A 14,625-nucleotide genomic window follows, 5' to 3' on the forward strand; every position below is an offset into this window, starting at 1 on the left:
TTATTCTAAGAGAAACAGAGTGGTCGGTGGTGGTAAGTGCTGCTCAGGAAGTGGTCCCTTTAGGGGCAGGGCGGGTCACAGGTGCCAGGGCTCCGCGGAGGTGGGCCCTGGGCAGGAAACCCAGTTTGGAGAGAGGAGAGCCTGAACACACACACACACAAACACACACACACACACACAGAGGCAAACCGTCACTCACTCTGCCATGGCGGTCTGAAGCTTCCACACAGAGACCAGAGTCCAGGCTGGTATGATGGTCAGAGGAAGGTCAGAGCACCCTGGGAAATGTCAGAACACCCCGGCTGATCGTGGGCGGCAGCGTGGGTTTGCACCTGTGACTCAGTTACTTTTGATGGATGGGGGGTCATTTGTGACGTGATTAGGAGGACCTGGGCCAAGATGGGAATTTGAGTCATGGTAGGCAATAGGGAAGTCACAGCTTATTCCCAGGAAAAGAGTAACGCACGATGGGCCGTGGCTGGAGGAGCCAGAAGGCAGGGAAGAGAAAGAGGGGCCTCCACAGACTGCATGGCCGCTAGCTAGGAAACAGTCAGCTTAGGGACAGGGAGAGAGTCCTGGACTCCTCTGGGGTAGGCCTACTCTGTGTTTGCTCATGATAGCCACCATGAAATTATTCATGATTTCCTCCACTCATTGATGAAGAAACAGAGGCTCAGAGAAGCTAAGTAAGGTACCCAAAGTCACACGGTTGAGAAGCAGAGAGATCTTCTTGCCTCCAAGGCCCATGCTCCTTTTTCTAGAACAGTCAGCTGAACAGACCGAAGGCCGGCTGTCCCTTTTTACCCACACAGCCCTTGACCTTGTTGGGCCTTGGGTTACTCATCTGGAAAATGGAGACCACCATTACACCTCTCCTACAGGATCGGATGGAATCACTCTCATAAACCAGCACTGTGCTTAGCTCGCTCACGGTGCACGTTCAAGAAACGAAAGCTATGGTTACGGGTGATTATTCTCCGTTTTCAGCTGAAAAAGCATGTCAGAGTCCATTAACTCCTTCACACTCTGAAGAGTAAAGGCTGAAGTCTGGATTCAAAGCCAGACATAGGAAATGCCAGAGCTCACCCAAGCCCTTTCCCATTCCATCCGAAGATAAGGAAAGGGGGGAGACGCGCATTTCAGGCAGGTGGGACTCATCAGCAAAGCTGTGGGCCAGCAGGGTCTTAGGGCCTGATGAGGTCAAATTTTAGCTACAGGTTGGAGAGTGAGCCTCGCTGGGCCACCTGGGCCTCAACTGAGTGTCGTGAGTGAGGTGCCGTCCCGTGCCGGGCTCCCTGCCCAGCAGAGGTGAGCCTTGGCTCGAGCACTGTTAACAGCTGCTGGGTGGAAGCGGCGATGACACCCTTGGGGACTTTGCCCTCTTATGACCAACGATCAGCCCTTGGGCTGGTGGGTTAGGCACTGCCTGACCCCTGTTCCCCGGGGACTCAAGAGGGCCTGGCCCCGTCATCTCCACAGGGACCTCAGGCAGCAGATTTTGTCACTATGCCCACTTGATGGGAGAGCGAAACGGGCTCGTTGGAGTTGGTGTGACTTGTCCAAACTCCCACAGCGGCAGCAGGACCAGGATTTGAGCCCAAGTCCTGTCTCCAAGGCTGTGAAGAAAGGACCATGGGCTGACCTGAGTCAAAGACACTTGAGTCCCTGCTCTTGCCATCGACTGGCTTGGTGACCTGGGGCAAGTTATGTCACCTCTTGAGCCTCACTTTCTCAGTCTGTAGAATGGTCTCTCCAGGGGCAGCTGGGTGGCTCAGTTGGTTGAGCAACTGCCTTCGGCTCAGGTCATGATCCCAGCATCCTCAGATTCCTTGCTCGGCAGGGAGCCTGCTTCTCCCTCTGCCTCTGCCTACCACTCTGTCTGCCTGAGCTTGCTCTCTCTCTCTCTCTCTCTCTCTCTAACAAATAAATAAATAAAATCTTAAAAAAAAAAAAAAAAGAATGGTCTCTCCATCATTCTACCTAACTAGGTGTCTTCTGGAGCTAAGGTAAGGGGTGTGTCCAAGGCCCTCCCACAGAGCTTCCCTCCCCCCACCCCAGGTGCCTCCTCCTAGGAGCTCTGGGCCTCCCTGCCCTTATCACCCCTAGCCCCCTTCCTGGGAATGGGCTCAGGCCTGTCAGAGAGCCAGCCAGCTGTCAGCCCCACCCCAGCTGGCCAGTTAATGAGTGACCAGGGCACTGGAGTCCGGCCTATAAAGAGCTCCTCGCTGGGGAAGCAGATGGGAGTCGGGGGACAGGGGCAATGGGATACAGACGCAGTGAGATGAGTGGCAGGATGGTGTCAGGGCTCCTGCCCCGGGTGGCTGTGGTCTTCCTCCTGCTGCTGCAGGACACACACTCAGTCTCCATTCAGGTGAGTCCCTCTGGCCACTGTGCCCTTCGCCTGAAGGTCCCCAAGGGGAGGGGCTGGGATGGTGAGGGGACGCTAGGAAATTCATGGGATACGGGAAAGCAAGTGCCCAGGGCTCACCCCAACCCTTAATCACAACCCAGGGACCGAGACAGCAGGTGGGTGGGGGCAGCCGGAGCGCGGATGGCAATGACAGTGGTGATGACAGCAATAATAAACCACCGCTAGTCACCACTGCTCTCTCAGAAGGCACATCCTGGTCAGAGGTCAGAAGCTGGAACAAGATGTGGTCCCCACCCTTAAGGAGCCCCGCAGGAGAGGAGTCTCTCTGGTCGCCCATGTACGGGTGGGTGGGAGAGAGGCACCAGAAAAAGGTTCCCTGGCAGGTGACAGCTGACCTTGCAGGCTGAGCAGGAGGCAGCTGGGCACAGAGGATGTGGACCGCTCGGGGCAGAGGGCCCAGTATACACAAAGGCTCAGAGTGAAGTCAGCAGGGGGCCCAGGGCTCCTTCCAGGGCCTGCCCGTGGGGTACCAGGATGCCAGGGACCAGCAAGGAGGGGGACGTCTGTGGCCCTGGGAGTCCGACACATTCTTGACTCCCGGTGGGACCTCCTTGTGAGGGCGCGGGGGAGGCAGCTTCCCCCTGCATCTCTGGCCTTGCAACTGGCCAGCTGGGGGTGTCACTGCACCATGTTTGTTCAGGGGAGATCACCCCGTTACTGAGTGTGGCCCAGGTGCCAGGCACTAGGAAGGTGCAAGCATCTGATGAGGCCCCAAGTACGGAGAGACAGGAAGCCTGTTGTGAAGAACCGGGATTTGAACTGGGGTTCTCCAAAGCCCATACCTTGAATCACTTGCTCCCCAGCCTCGCTGTGACCTCATACACAGTAATGGGGGGCCTATGGCATGGTGGGGTGTGACGAGCTCCCCACCTCCCCAGCAGTCCCTGTTCCCAGGACCCCCCCATGAGAACAGGGAAGGCTCTGCAGGGTCTGAGGAGCTCTGATGTCCTGGCCCAGGTTTTGATACCCTCTTACCTCCTGTCCGGCCTCCAGCACCAAGGCTTCCGGGTCCAGCTGGAATCAGTGAAGAAGCTGAGGGACCTGGAGGAGCAGAGGGGGCCTAACCCCACCAGAGTCTCCAGACTCCAGGCCCAGAGCCTCGTGCCTTCCGTGTGTCACCACCCGGCCCTGCCGCTGGACCTCCAGCCCGTCTGCACATCCAAGGAAGCTGCCAGCGTCCTCCAGGCCTTGAGTGAGTATCCTCACCCCTGCGGAGCTTCCTGCCAACCGCAACCCCCCTCCCCTCCTCCCCACCCCCACAGCTCCACCACTTCATGTTCTTTCTAGTAAGCACCCAGTGCCTGGGACAGGGAGAGTCAAAAAGCTCAGCCTCTGGCCTTCCCTGTCTGGGCACCGCAAGTCAGATATGCCAGGAACCCTTCGGTCCCCAGCACCCCGGACCGCTGATGGTCCTAGCGGACTTCACAGGTTCCCATCTCTGAACAGGGAAGGGAGGCCTGGGCCAGAGCCCTGTAAGCAAGGACCACAATAGGGGTGGGGGATGCTGGGGGGGCAATGGGGGAAGCACAGGGGACCGAGGGGAAATGGCTCAGATCTGGGTCCCATAAGGGGTCTGACAGGCTTCCAAGAGGAGGTGACATCTAAGCCAAAATGTGAGGGAGCAGAGCTGGCCAGTGAGCGTGACACCCATGAAGTGTCAGGCCCGTGCCCGGCCCTGTGCCCGGCCCCCTCTCCTCCCGAGAGAGCCAACAGGGATATCCCCAGCCCCAAGGGTATAAGGGGCTGGCCCAGGCACCGGGAGGCAGGGGAGGCCTGGGACTCGGCCCCGGGCCACTCTTTGCTGTTGAAACTTGAGGCTCCAGACCCTTGAGAGAGATGCTGGTAACACGGTCAGGCCCTCTCCAGAGCCGGCCTTCTCTGGCTGCCCCGGCCCCCATGTCTCGTGGGCAGCTGATGACTGGTCTTATCCCCTGCCCAGAGAGCATTGCTAACGACGACTGCGAGCTGTGTGTGAATGTCGCCTGCACCGGCTGCCTCTGACGGGGCTGGCTGCCCTGAGCCCGCGCGCACTCTGCCTCCAGCCTGCTGCCTTCCCAGCCCACACCCCTGGTTCGAGGCCCCTGCACGCATCACCATCACCAGTCCGAGGCCCGAGCGGCTGGACGTGGCACAAGGCGGTTGGACACATGGTTGGAGGGGAGTCTGGCCCAAGGCAGCCTTGCTGCCTAATTAAAGATGCCCAACTACCTACACCCCGAGTCTGGAGTCCATGTGTCCATTCCTGGGAGCCCCCAGCAGAGCTGCTTGGGAAGCTGAGTGTGACAGCAGAAAGGCTGATCTCAGGACACAGGCAGGGGTTTCCCAGTTTCCAGTGCCTGAGGAGTTGGATCAGCGAGCCCTGTTTCACACAGGAGCGGGGAGGCCGGCGGGGCTGGGGCGTGGAATGAGTCCCCCAAAATCACAGAGCTTAGACGCTGCAGAGCGCCTGGACCGATCTGACCCCACAAGTCAAGCTCCAGGCCCGGCCCAGCTGCAGAGCCCAAACTGTACTCCAGCCCAGGATGCAGGGGGAGTTGGGGGACAGAGAGTTTCCCCTGGAGGTGGGGCTGCACCGATTGGGGGGAGGGTACAGGGAAAAACCACATGGTGCCCCCTCCCCAGGCCAGGTGTCTGGGCTGCCTCTGCCCTGGGGCTCCTGAGGAGATGGGCCTTGACCTTCACCCTTACCATCCTGAGCTCCCTTCCTTCTCAGGTTCGCTAGTACGGTCTGGCCAGCTCCAGAAGGGAGACCTTTCCTCCTTCCCTCCAACCTGGCGACCCTGAGGAATAATAATAATAATAATAACAACAACAACAACAACCAATGTCACGGTGCCTAGGTGGCCTGGTGGCTCAGTAGTTAACCATTCCCCTCTGGCTCAGGTCATGATCCCGAGGTCCTGGGATTGAGCCCCACCTCAGGCTCCCTGATCCTCAGGAAGCCTGCTTCTCCCTCTCCTTCTCCCTCTGCTTGTGTGTTCCTTCTCGCTATCTCTCCCTTTCTCAAATAAATAAAAATTTTTAAAAAATGAACAGTCTATGAGCATTTGCTGTACCCTAGACCCTACTCTAAACTCACGGAGTCCTGGAAACAGTCTAATGAAGCAGGTACTGTTCAATAACCGCTCCGCTTTACAAGTAAAGAGACCCACGTGCAGAGAGAGACCCGACTAGTCCAGGGTGACAGGCTCATCCAGGATGGCGGCTCAGCGAAGTGGCAGAACGGCAGGCTGGGCCAGACCCCGTGCTCTCAACCACCACATTAGTGGCTCCCCATGGCCCAGGGCCACACCGACGCTGCCTCACAGAGGGGCCCCTGTGTTCTCACAGCAGCCGCCAGCTCCCGAGCCTTTCCACAGGCTGGGCGCCTCCACAGCCCCCGTTCTGTGCAGCCAGAGAGGAGAGCCAGACACAAAGTGGGCCGTGGTCTCTGAGCTCGTTCACCCAGAGCCAAGGCCATGGTGAACTCCCCCCAGACCAGCTGCCTCTCCCGATGGCCCAGTTCTGCTCATGAGCCCTGCAGTTTCCCACTCCACCAGGCCACAAAACCCAGAGCTCTAGTTCTTTCCTCTCCCTCACCCCATAGGCAAGGCTGGCTGGGCCCTTTGAAGTGCCTACTGTGCCAGAGGAACTGCTCTGATGGGGTCCCTTATCTTTCTATGGCTCCCTAGTACCCCCTCTCAAATCTAAACTGAGCCCAAGCACCGTCTGGCCTCGGCTCCCACTGCTCCCCTCAGCTATGCTGAGTCCCCACCTGCCTGGGGAGGTGGTGGTGAAGGGAACGGCCACTCACCGAGCTTCTACGATGTGCCAGGCTCAGGCTGAGCCACCCACACAGACAAGAATGGCAGCACTAGCACAGCACCCACTATGGGCTCAGCGGGGATATAAGAGCTTTTCCTGGGTCACCTCATGTAATCTTCGCTCAACCTCACAAAGCAGGGATTCTTGTCATCCCTATTTTACAGATGAGGAGCCTGAGGGGAGAAGAGGCTGAGTCCTGGCCACAGTCACGTAGCTGCTAACAGCAGAGCCAGGATCCACCCACCGAGTCCAGGTCCAGAGTAGGAGCATTAAATGACCCTGCCCCACCCTGTGTCTCCTCAAATCCCCCTGCAGCGCTGGGCGCTGGGGTCTGCTAGCATTCCCATTTTCGGATGAAGAAACCAAGTCTCAGAGAAGGCTTCACAACATGTAAGTGACACCCGCAGGTTCAAACCCAGCCCTGTGTGCCTCCCAGGACCCACCCTGTCCCTACCGGACCCTTCCAGTGCCTAGGACCTTCCCCCATGCTGTGCCCGCACCTACTCCACCTTCTAGAATGCCCTCTGCCTTCCTACCTCCAGATTGGTTTTCAATGTCCATCCACCCAAGTGTATATTCCAAGCGCTAATGCGAATGCCTGCCTCCCCACCCTCTTCATAAAGCCTCTTCTGACCTGAAGATACCGCACCCTGCGAATTCCAATTCTGCAGCCCGGGGAATTCTGCCTGAATCACCCCATGTCCCTTCCCCTCCAACCAACTCCCCAGGAAATGCCCTAGTCATTCCTCTTTCCCCCTTCCCTCTAACTTTGCTAACAAGCGGCCCTCTCTGCCTCACCTTCTCACCCTTGTCTGAACCTGTCTCAGCCTGGCCCTGGTTCCCCATTTTCTGGTTTGTTTGTTTTTACCATTTATTGGTTCTCTGTTTGCACATGGCCTGAACTTTACCTGCATGACATACACATTTACAGTATTTCACCCACCTGGGAGGCAGGTACTATCACAGTCCCAGTTTTACAGGGTAGGACACTGAGGCACAGAGAGGGAAAACGACTTTCCTAGCATCACACAGTATGTGCAAGACCGGAGGCCGGCCTGTGTAGCTCTGGCTTTCCCCCCTGCCCTCCGTTGTGTCCTCCCACAGTCATCAGTGTGGTGGGTTTCACCTGCCCTGGGCGTCAGAGAGACCTTCCCAGGCACAGAAGCCACTCTAGCACAGCGGGCCAGAGCCCTGCAAGGGATACAGCTGATCAAAGTGCCCACAGGGCACCAGGGACAGAGTGGGAACACAAAACCCCTCCTGGGAGGGGCATCTGAGGAAAAGAGGCCACGGGAGCACAGCCTTGGGGCCTCAGGGAGGACTTTATCTGGCTAGGAGTGTGGGAAGAGGAGCCGAGCACAGATGAGGGGAGCAGAGAAGAAGGGGTGAGGGCTGGGCTTGAGGTGTGGTCCCCGCGGAGAAGGCTACACTGCTGTGGTCCGTGGGGCCCGAGGCCTGCGGGACCTTGAACACTCCAGAGCCTGGGGCCAGTCTCATCACCCCTCAAGCTGTGTGGGGGACATCCACGCCCGCAGACTCCTGCACTCACTCAGGGCCCAGCGTCTCCAGCGTCCCAGGAGATGAGGAAGAAAAGCACAAATTCCACCTGCACCATGGCTGGTCTGGGGGTTGAGGTCCCCTCAGTGCCTGTGTGTGGTGACAACGCCTGGGCGGGGGGCAGCTTCATCGGGGGGAGGCGCACACTAAACCCCGAGCTTGCCGGGCAGGGTAGACACCCTTAGAAAGCTGGCTTCCAAGTCCACTGGCAAATGAAGGCAGGAAGGAAATGACACCAGGACGACTCTGGGAATGGGTTTATTAGCGGAGGGTTGCAGTGGATCTTGGGAAGCACCAGCAACTGGGATGGGTCAGGGGCTGGGCCTTCCCAGGCCTTCCCAGGCCACCCACTCTTCACTCTTCCCCTGGAGGCTGCTGCTGCTGCAGGAGTGGGAACATCCTGCGGGGGAGGGCCAGGGGGCCGCGAGCTGGCTGTCCTAGCACCCCGCACAGGCTGCGAAGGCACAGATCTCACACGAACTCGGGTCCTCCGCGATGGCCTCTGCGCAGGAGAGGTGAGGTGCCAAAGGGTCAGAGCCTCCAACTTCCCTTTTGCCCCTTTTTGAGTCCCCAGGAGAAGCCCAGGCCTGTCCCCGCCCACCCGCGGGTCTTTCCTCCCCAAACCGGTACCGCTCAAGCTATCCAGTCAGAGTGGGGATTCCGCCCAGGAGGAGCAATAGCGAAGGCCAGAGGGCCCGGGACCCAGAACCATTAACCAATCACCGGCCAGAGCGAGGATCTTTCAAAAGTAAGCTTCGCCAATTACAACTTAGAACGGGTTCAGCGGACTCACCAATCAGAGCACATCTCCCCCTCCGGGGCCACCAATCAGGGGCTTCCCGGGCTCCACCCACCGGAGAGGAAGCTACTCACCCAGCCTATGGAGGATCTCCCGGGCATTGGTCTCCTTGCAGACGGGTTTGAGTTCTTCTGGAAACTTCTGGTGGCTGCAGACTTGGGGAACCGCAGGCCCACCACTCTTCCTGGTGTGGGGCTCCTGGAGCTCCTGGAGGTCCTTGAGCTTCTTCACTGACTCCAAAGGAAAAGAGAACTTTCCATCCTGAGAGGGACATGCGCAGAGTGTGAGGTCAGCCTGCAGATCCCTCCAGGATGTCCGCAGGACTCCCAAGACCCAGGCCGGGGCTCTGGCTACAGACCAGACTGAGGTGGAAGGTCTAGAATGGAATCGAGCACCTTCATTTCCCAGCCACGTGCCTAGGGCCAGTTAAAAACTTCTCTGAGGCTGTTTTCCTCCTCTGAGAATGGGCCTAATAATCCCATTTTCGCAGGGCGCTGGTAGGAGGAACCTGACTCCGGGCAGGCACTCAGTAAACTGGTTCATCACCTCCCTTTCCCTAATGGTGATTTCTCTTCCCTCCGCAAGTTTGAAGGGGAAAAGGTAGGAGGCAGGGCTGAGACCCGCTCCTGAGAAAGAGCCACACCCCAGACGCACCCTCTGCTTCAGGCCCAAGGAGAGTGCGTCTCAGAGGACAGGCCCTGGGCACTGGGGGCAGAGAGCCACCTGGACCAAAGGATTTACCTGCACGGTGACTCCCCCTGCCAGGACAGCCCAGGTCGCAAGGAGGCACAGTGCAGAGAGAAGGAAGGTGTCCATGACAGCAGCTGCCAAGAGGGAGGAGTGGTTGGTTCTGGATGCCCAAGGGAAACAGTGGGACTTTTAACGAGGGCATGGTTACTGAGTAACTAGGGAGCCTTATCAGCATCTCATCGGCTTGCCTGTCAACTCAGGGCTAATCAGATAAGGCACCTGACAGCCCTGGCAGTAAGAGAAAGATCAGTCCCAGAGCAGCTCTGAAGAACTCTGACCCCTCCCTGGGCTCCCACTTTAAACCCTCCCCCCTGCCCGCTCCCTGCCAGGCTGGGTCCTGCATTCATTCACCTGGCACACATACTCCCTGACACCTGGTCTCCCCGCCAGGAGGGGTGATGAGGTGGGGCTGCAGACCCAGCCCAGCCCTGACGGAGGCAGGTGCAAACAGTGGTAATGCAGGTTGATTAGGGGAGTCGGCGTTGCAGGGTGGGTGGATGGAGCAGCCGTCCCATCCAGCACAGGGGTGGGGAGTTCAGGAACATTTCCCAAAGAAGGTTGTGTCAGCAGTGAGTTCTGGAGAGAGTAGAATTTTCTTAGAAAAGGGGCCAGAGGGGCGCCTGAGTGGCTCAGTGGGTTAAAGCCTCTGCCTTTGGCTCAGGTCATGATCCCAGGCTCTTGGGATCAAGCCCCGGACCTGGGCTCTTTGCTCAGCAGGGAACCTGCTCCTCTTTTCTCTCTGCTTGCTTCTCTGCCTACTTGTGATCTATGTCTGTCAAATAAATAATTAAAATCTTAAAAAAAAAAAAAAAAGAAAGAAAGAAAGAAAGAAAGAAAAGGGGCCACGGGTAGGCCATTTCTTTCAGAGGATGCTACCTGTGGAACAAGCGGGAGGTAAACAGGTCTGGAATATTCAGGGAAGGGTGAGTAGTTCAGCCTGGGGGGCGAGGGGGTTTACAAGGGAGCTTCAAAGGATAAGAGATGAGTTGTAGACCAAGGTAGGTACTAGGTTTGGCCACTGACTTTGAGGAAGGACTCAGCTCTGCTGTCCCATGGGCATGGGCTCAAGGTGCTACCTACCGCACGATTTTAATGTGTATGAACTTGAGCAAATTGTTTCTCCTCTCTGAGCCTCAGCACCCCTTGTGGATCAATGCCACTACTAACACCTACCTTGTAGACTTATCCTGAGGATTAGATGATGTAAAAATGCTTACTTAGCTCAGCACCTGGCACACAGAAATCACTTAGTGAAAGGTTCATCCCATTATTATTATTTTCATCAATAGCAGCAGCTTCTGGTCCCTCTTGACCCCTCTGGTGACCACCTGAGCCACAGCCTGTCCTCCTTCGGCACTGATGTGCCTGTCCTTCAACCTCAGAGTGTCCCAGAATGAACTCCTTCCTACACCCTTGCCTGTGCTCCCCTAACCTGTTCTGCTGTTTCTGCCTTCCAACTACCAAGCCCACCACGTGTTCCCTCCTCTTCTCCCCTTCTTCCCAAACTAGACCAACCTAATCTCCCCAACCTGACTTTTCTCAACCGGTTCACTTCCCCCAACCTTCCTGAACATGCTTCCCTGCCTTTGAACATGCTGTTTTATCTGTCTGGAAGGCCTTTCCATCCTCGTCACTAGGTGAGCTCCTGCTCAGACTTGAAGGCCCAGACCAACTATCCCCCCACTGCATCCCCAGCTAAATAACCCCTCTTAGTTCCCACAGAACCAGCTGCATTCCCCTCCCGGGGATCTTGTTGGGTAGGATTACCTGGGTGCGTGTTTCTGCCCCTCTAGGCTTGGACCCTCCAGCTCAGTGCATGGTCCTTCCGTTCTGTTGTGAGCAAGGCCCCTAGGACACAGAAGAAGGAAAGCCCTGGGCACTCCATCTTTCTAATCTACAAACAAACCAGGGCAGAAGCCAGGACAGCTTTCAGGTAGGGAACAGAGGCCAGAATCCCTGGGTGGAGGGAGTCAGTACTGAAGAGGGAACTGGAGGAGCAGAGCCTGGCAGAGAGGGAACTGCAAAGGGTTCCTGCCTAAGGGAGGAGGAAACACTTGCCCTACCTGCTCTCCAGGCCAGTCCTCACAGCTCCACTGGACTTCCCTCCCCTCTCCTGTGTGTGTGTGTGTGTGTGCACGCGTGCACACACACACACACACACACACACACACGTGCCCATGCACAAGCCCACACCGGGGTCTGTACGTCCAGTCCGGCTGCATGGTGGTCTCCATTTGCTGACCGCTGGGTGGGAGTGTGCATCCGAGAGGGGGAGGGGCAGGACAGGCTCTGGGGGGTGGTTATGGAGTCCAGGCTGAAGGGCAGAGTTTGCTGTGATGGGGATGGAGGTGAACATCCAGGTACAAATCTGGAGTACAGCTGAGGCTGGTCCTAGGACCGAACTGGGGTGGGTGCAGTGGAGCTGGGTTAGGGTGAAAGCTGGTTAGGATCAACCTGAGGTTCTGGATTGGGGTTGGGGCTAAGCTGGGGCAAGATGGAGGAGAAGTTAGTGGCAGGAGGTCAAATCGGGACTCGAAGTGGGGTTTGAGTCCCAGGCAGGGTTAGAATGGAGCTGAGGGCCAGATGGGATGTCAGAGTTGGGTCTGGAATTGGGGAGCCGCTGCGAATGGGTTGATGTTGGGATTGCAAATGATGTGGAGGCTGGTTAGGGTCAGGTTTAGGATCAAGGCTGGTCAGTGTGGGGGTCAAGCGAAATGAAATAGAGTTGAACATTAAGGATGGGGCTTGGGCAGGGCTGCTGTGGGCTGGAAGAGCCCTGTATCTGGCTGATTTTGGTCTTCAGTCTTTCCCCTTCCCAGCTACAGAGGGATGGGGGTGTCAAGAGGTGCTGTGGGTGACAGCCAGAGAAGAAGGCTTTAAATAGTGGGTAGGGGGCTTTGCTTCCTAAAGTCTCTTTCTCCCCTAGCCCGGGCCTACCTGGTGTGAGGCAGAACTGGAACAGGTTGGGGGTTGCGGTTCATGCTGTGGGAAAGAGGAAATGGCTCCTAGGCTTCAGATCTTTGGGCCCTGCCCTACTAACCACCTCTGACGTCTGCCCTGGGAAATGGGAACCAACTCCCCTTCCCTACCCTCACAGTTCCCAGCCCAGCCCCAGCCCAGGTGTGAGTGCAGGCCCCCTCCGTGTGCTCCTGTGTTGAAGAAGCTCGGGCCCTTCCAGAACCACAGGTCCCCACCTGAATCCTGGGGCATTGGTCCCCAGGACTCCCATAGTCCTCTTTATTTCTTATCGGCAGCAGGTGGGGCTGGGGTTGCTGGGCTGCCCACATCCAAGGCCACCCTTCTGGCAAACTCTGACTCCTCTGTAGCCTTCCAAGCCATGCCACCTCTACGACCTGCCACCCCACCTGAAACCCCCCCATCGGCTGCCCTAGACCTTCAGAAGAAAGCCCAGACTCCTTGGCTTGGCATTCAAGGCCCTTTGTGGTCAGCCTCTGCTCACCCTTCTACAGGATCCCAAAAGTGCTCCTAGGAGTGAATTGGGAAGAAGGGCCCAGACCTGCTGAAGTGACAGAGCTCCAGCTTTGAGGTGAGGCAGCCCTGGGTCAGAGTCCCAGCTCCTTCAGGGAACAGCTGCATGGCCTTTCCCTGAATCTGTTTCCACATCTGAAAGATGGAGACAAGAGCTACTTTGTGAATTTCATATTGTCTAGAAAAGTTGCCTCCCTGATGCCCAGCTCCGGCAAGTCTGGCTTAAGACCATCTCCACCTCCTCTGGGTTCCACCCACCTTTAACATTTTTACTATTTACGTCAGAAATAACTATAGAAGCCCATTTTATCGATGGCTAAACTGAAGTTCAGAAGCCCAGAGAGGGTGAGAGGCCATGAATTTCCCAAGGGTGCGTAATACACAGGAGCCAGGTACAGTTGTATTGGTAGTGCACTGCACAGGGCACCCAGCCAACAGAGGATCAGTGTGGACACAAGCCATGTGGCTACCTAGGCCTAGGGGAAGGCACAACTTTTCACATTCATTGCCAGGTGCACTTGGCAGCAGCTAGAATCACAAAGCCCCAAATCCCCCAGGGCACCACCACCCTTTCCTTTTAAATGAAGCTCTCTCATGTTGCAACCCCAATGCCGGGCAGCCTTGCCATCACCCATGGCCTTCCTGACACCTCAGGGGGCGTGCATCCCATACGTCCACATTCCCTCCTTAGAGTGGACCTGCATGAGGCGTGGGCCTGTCTTGAAGGATGCCCAATCTTTTGAGCCTTGCTGGGTTGGGCTGGAGGGTGCCCTCCCCTCCCCCAGGCCCTGGGAGGCAGGCTCTTTCCTCCAGGCTCCAGGGGGGCGTTGGCTTTTCAGGTCACATCCCTGTGGCCTGGCCAGAATGAGGCCATGATGGCACCCCATTCACCGGCAGCTGCCTCCTGTCCCCCCAAGCCCTCAGTCTACTCTGGGTGTTGGCCACAGAAACACCCCATCTCCCTGAAGACTGTCAGGAAGGAAAGAGGCACAGCTGGAGCTCTGGCCACATTCCCCAGAGGCCCCAGGCTAGAGGGAGGACAGGACCTGTGGGAAGCAGACTGAGAGCCATGAGAGAAGTTCCCGTGGGGCCAGGTATGAGAATGCTTGCCAGCCGAGGTGGCGTTTGAACCGAGCCTTGATCAATGGGCAGATTTGGACCCACAGAGATGGGGGCTGTGGGGCATAGGGAGGACAGCGGGAAGCACGGTGGGGAAGGGAGTTGGGGGAGGGGGTGCTGAAGCAGAAAATGTGTCAAGAGGTGCTGTGGGTGACAGCCAGAGAAGAAGGCTTTAAATAGCAGGCTGAGACATTTGCCCTTCACCTTGAGACCGTGGGAAGCCTATCAGAGCAGGGTAAGACCACGGGAAGCGCATCAATTTCAAAAGACTGTCGCGGCACTAAGGGTGGGAGCGGGCTGCCTAGGTATGGTGCTGTACCAGTCCTGCGAAGGGATGCGTTCCACTCCTGCCAGTGCTCCGGGAGGGTGAGGACATGTGCCGGAGGCGCAGTCGGTCCGGGCAGTGCAGCCAGAGACTGCATGTGGGAGAGGAAGGAGGCAGACCTGGCAGAGTGGTCTTGGGGACTGTGGTGTGCCAGGGCCCGTGCTGGCTGCCTCCCACCTGACTTCTCCTCAACACTTTGAGGTAAGACATTCCATCTCCATTTTACAAATAAGGAAACAGAGGCTCAGAAAGGACGTCTTGCCCAGATGGAATTCTAGCTTCTTCTGATTGCAGAATCCGTGTTCTTTCCATTGACTCCTGTATGTTTGTGGCCTTTGGGGCCTACAGGGA

The 14,625-nt window shown here is 57.2% G+C and overlaps 2 protein-coding genes across 2 annotated transcripts; one reads left to right on the plus strand and one right to left on the minus strand.

Annotated features, from left to right (window-relative positions):
• Positions 1-2,245: 2,245 nt before the first annotated feature.
• Positions 2,246-5,199, plus strand: GUCA2B (guanylate cyclase activator 2B). The gene is made up of 3 exons (XM_059376428.1): positions 2,246-2,371; positions 3,425-3,623; positions 4,371-5,199. The coding sequence occupies exons 1-3, from the start codon at positions 2,261-2,263 to the stop codon at positions 4,430-4,432; spliced, it is 372 nt and encodes a 123-aa protein (XP_059232411.1). The 5' UTR covers positions 2,246-2,260; the 3' UTR covers positions 4,433-5,199.
• A 2,844-nt stretch (positions 5,200-8,043) lies between these two features.
• Positions 8,044-11,246, minus strand: GUCA2A (guanylate cyclase activator 2A). Its single transcript, XM_059376429.1, has 5 exons — positions 11,109-11,246; positions 9,693-9,917; positions 9,333-9,415; positions 8,666-8,852; positions 8,044-8,294 (listed from the first exon to the last, which is right to left on the minus strand). The coding sequence occupies exons 3-5, from the start codon at positions 9,405-9,407 to the stop codon at positions 8,230-8,232; spliced, it is 327 nt and encodes a 108-aa protein (XP_059232412.1). The 5' UTR covers positions 9,408-9,415; positions 9,693-9,917; positions 11,109-11,246; the 3' UTR covers positions 8,044-8,229.
• Positions 11,247-14,625: the final 3,379 nt, after the last annotated feature.

Source organism: Mustela nigripes, chromosome 14 (genome assembly GCF_022355385.1).
Source record: "Mustela nigripes isolate SB6536 chromosome 14, MUSNIG.SB6536, whole genome shotgun sequence".
NCBI classification, from domain to species: Eukaryota; Metazoa; Chordata; class Mammalia; order Carnivora; family Mustelidae; genus Mustela; species Mustela nigripes.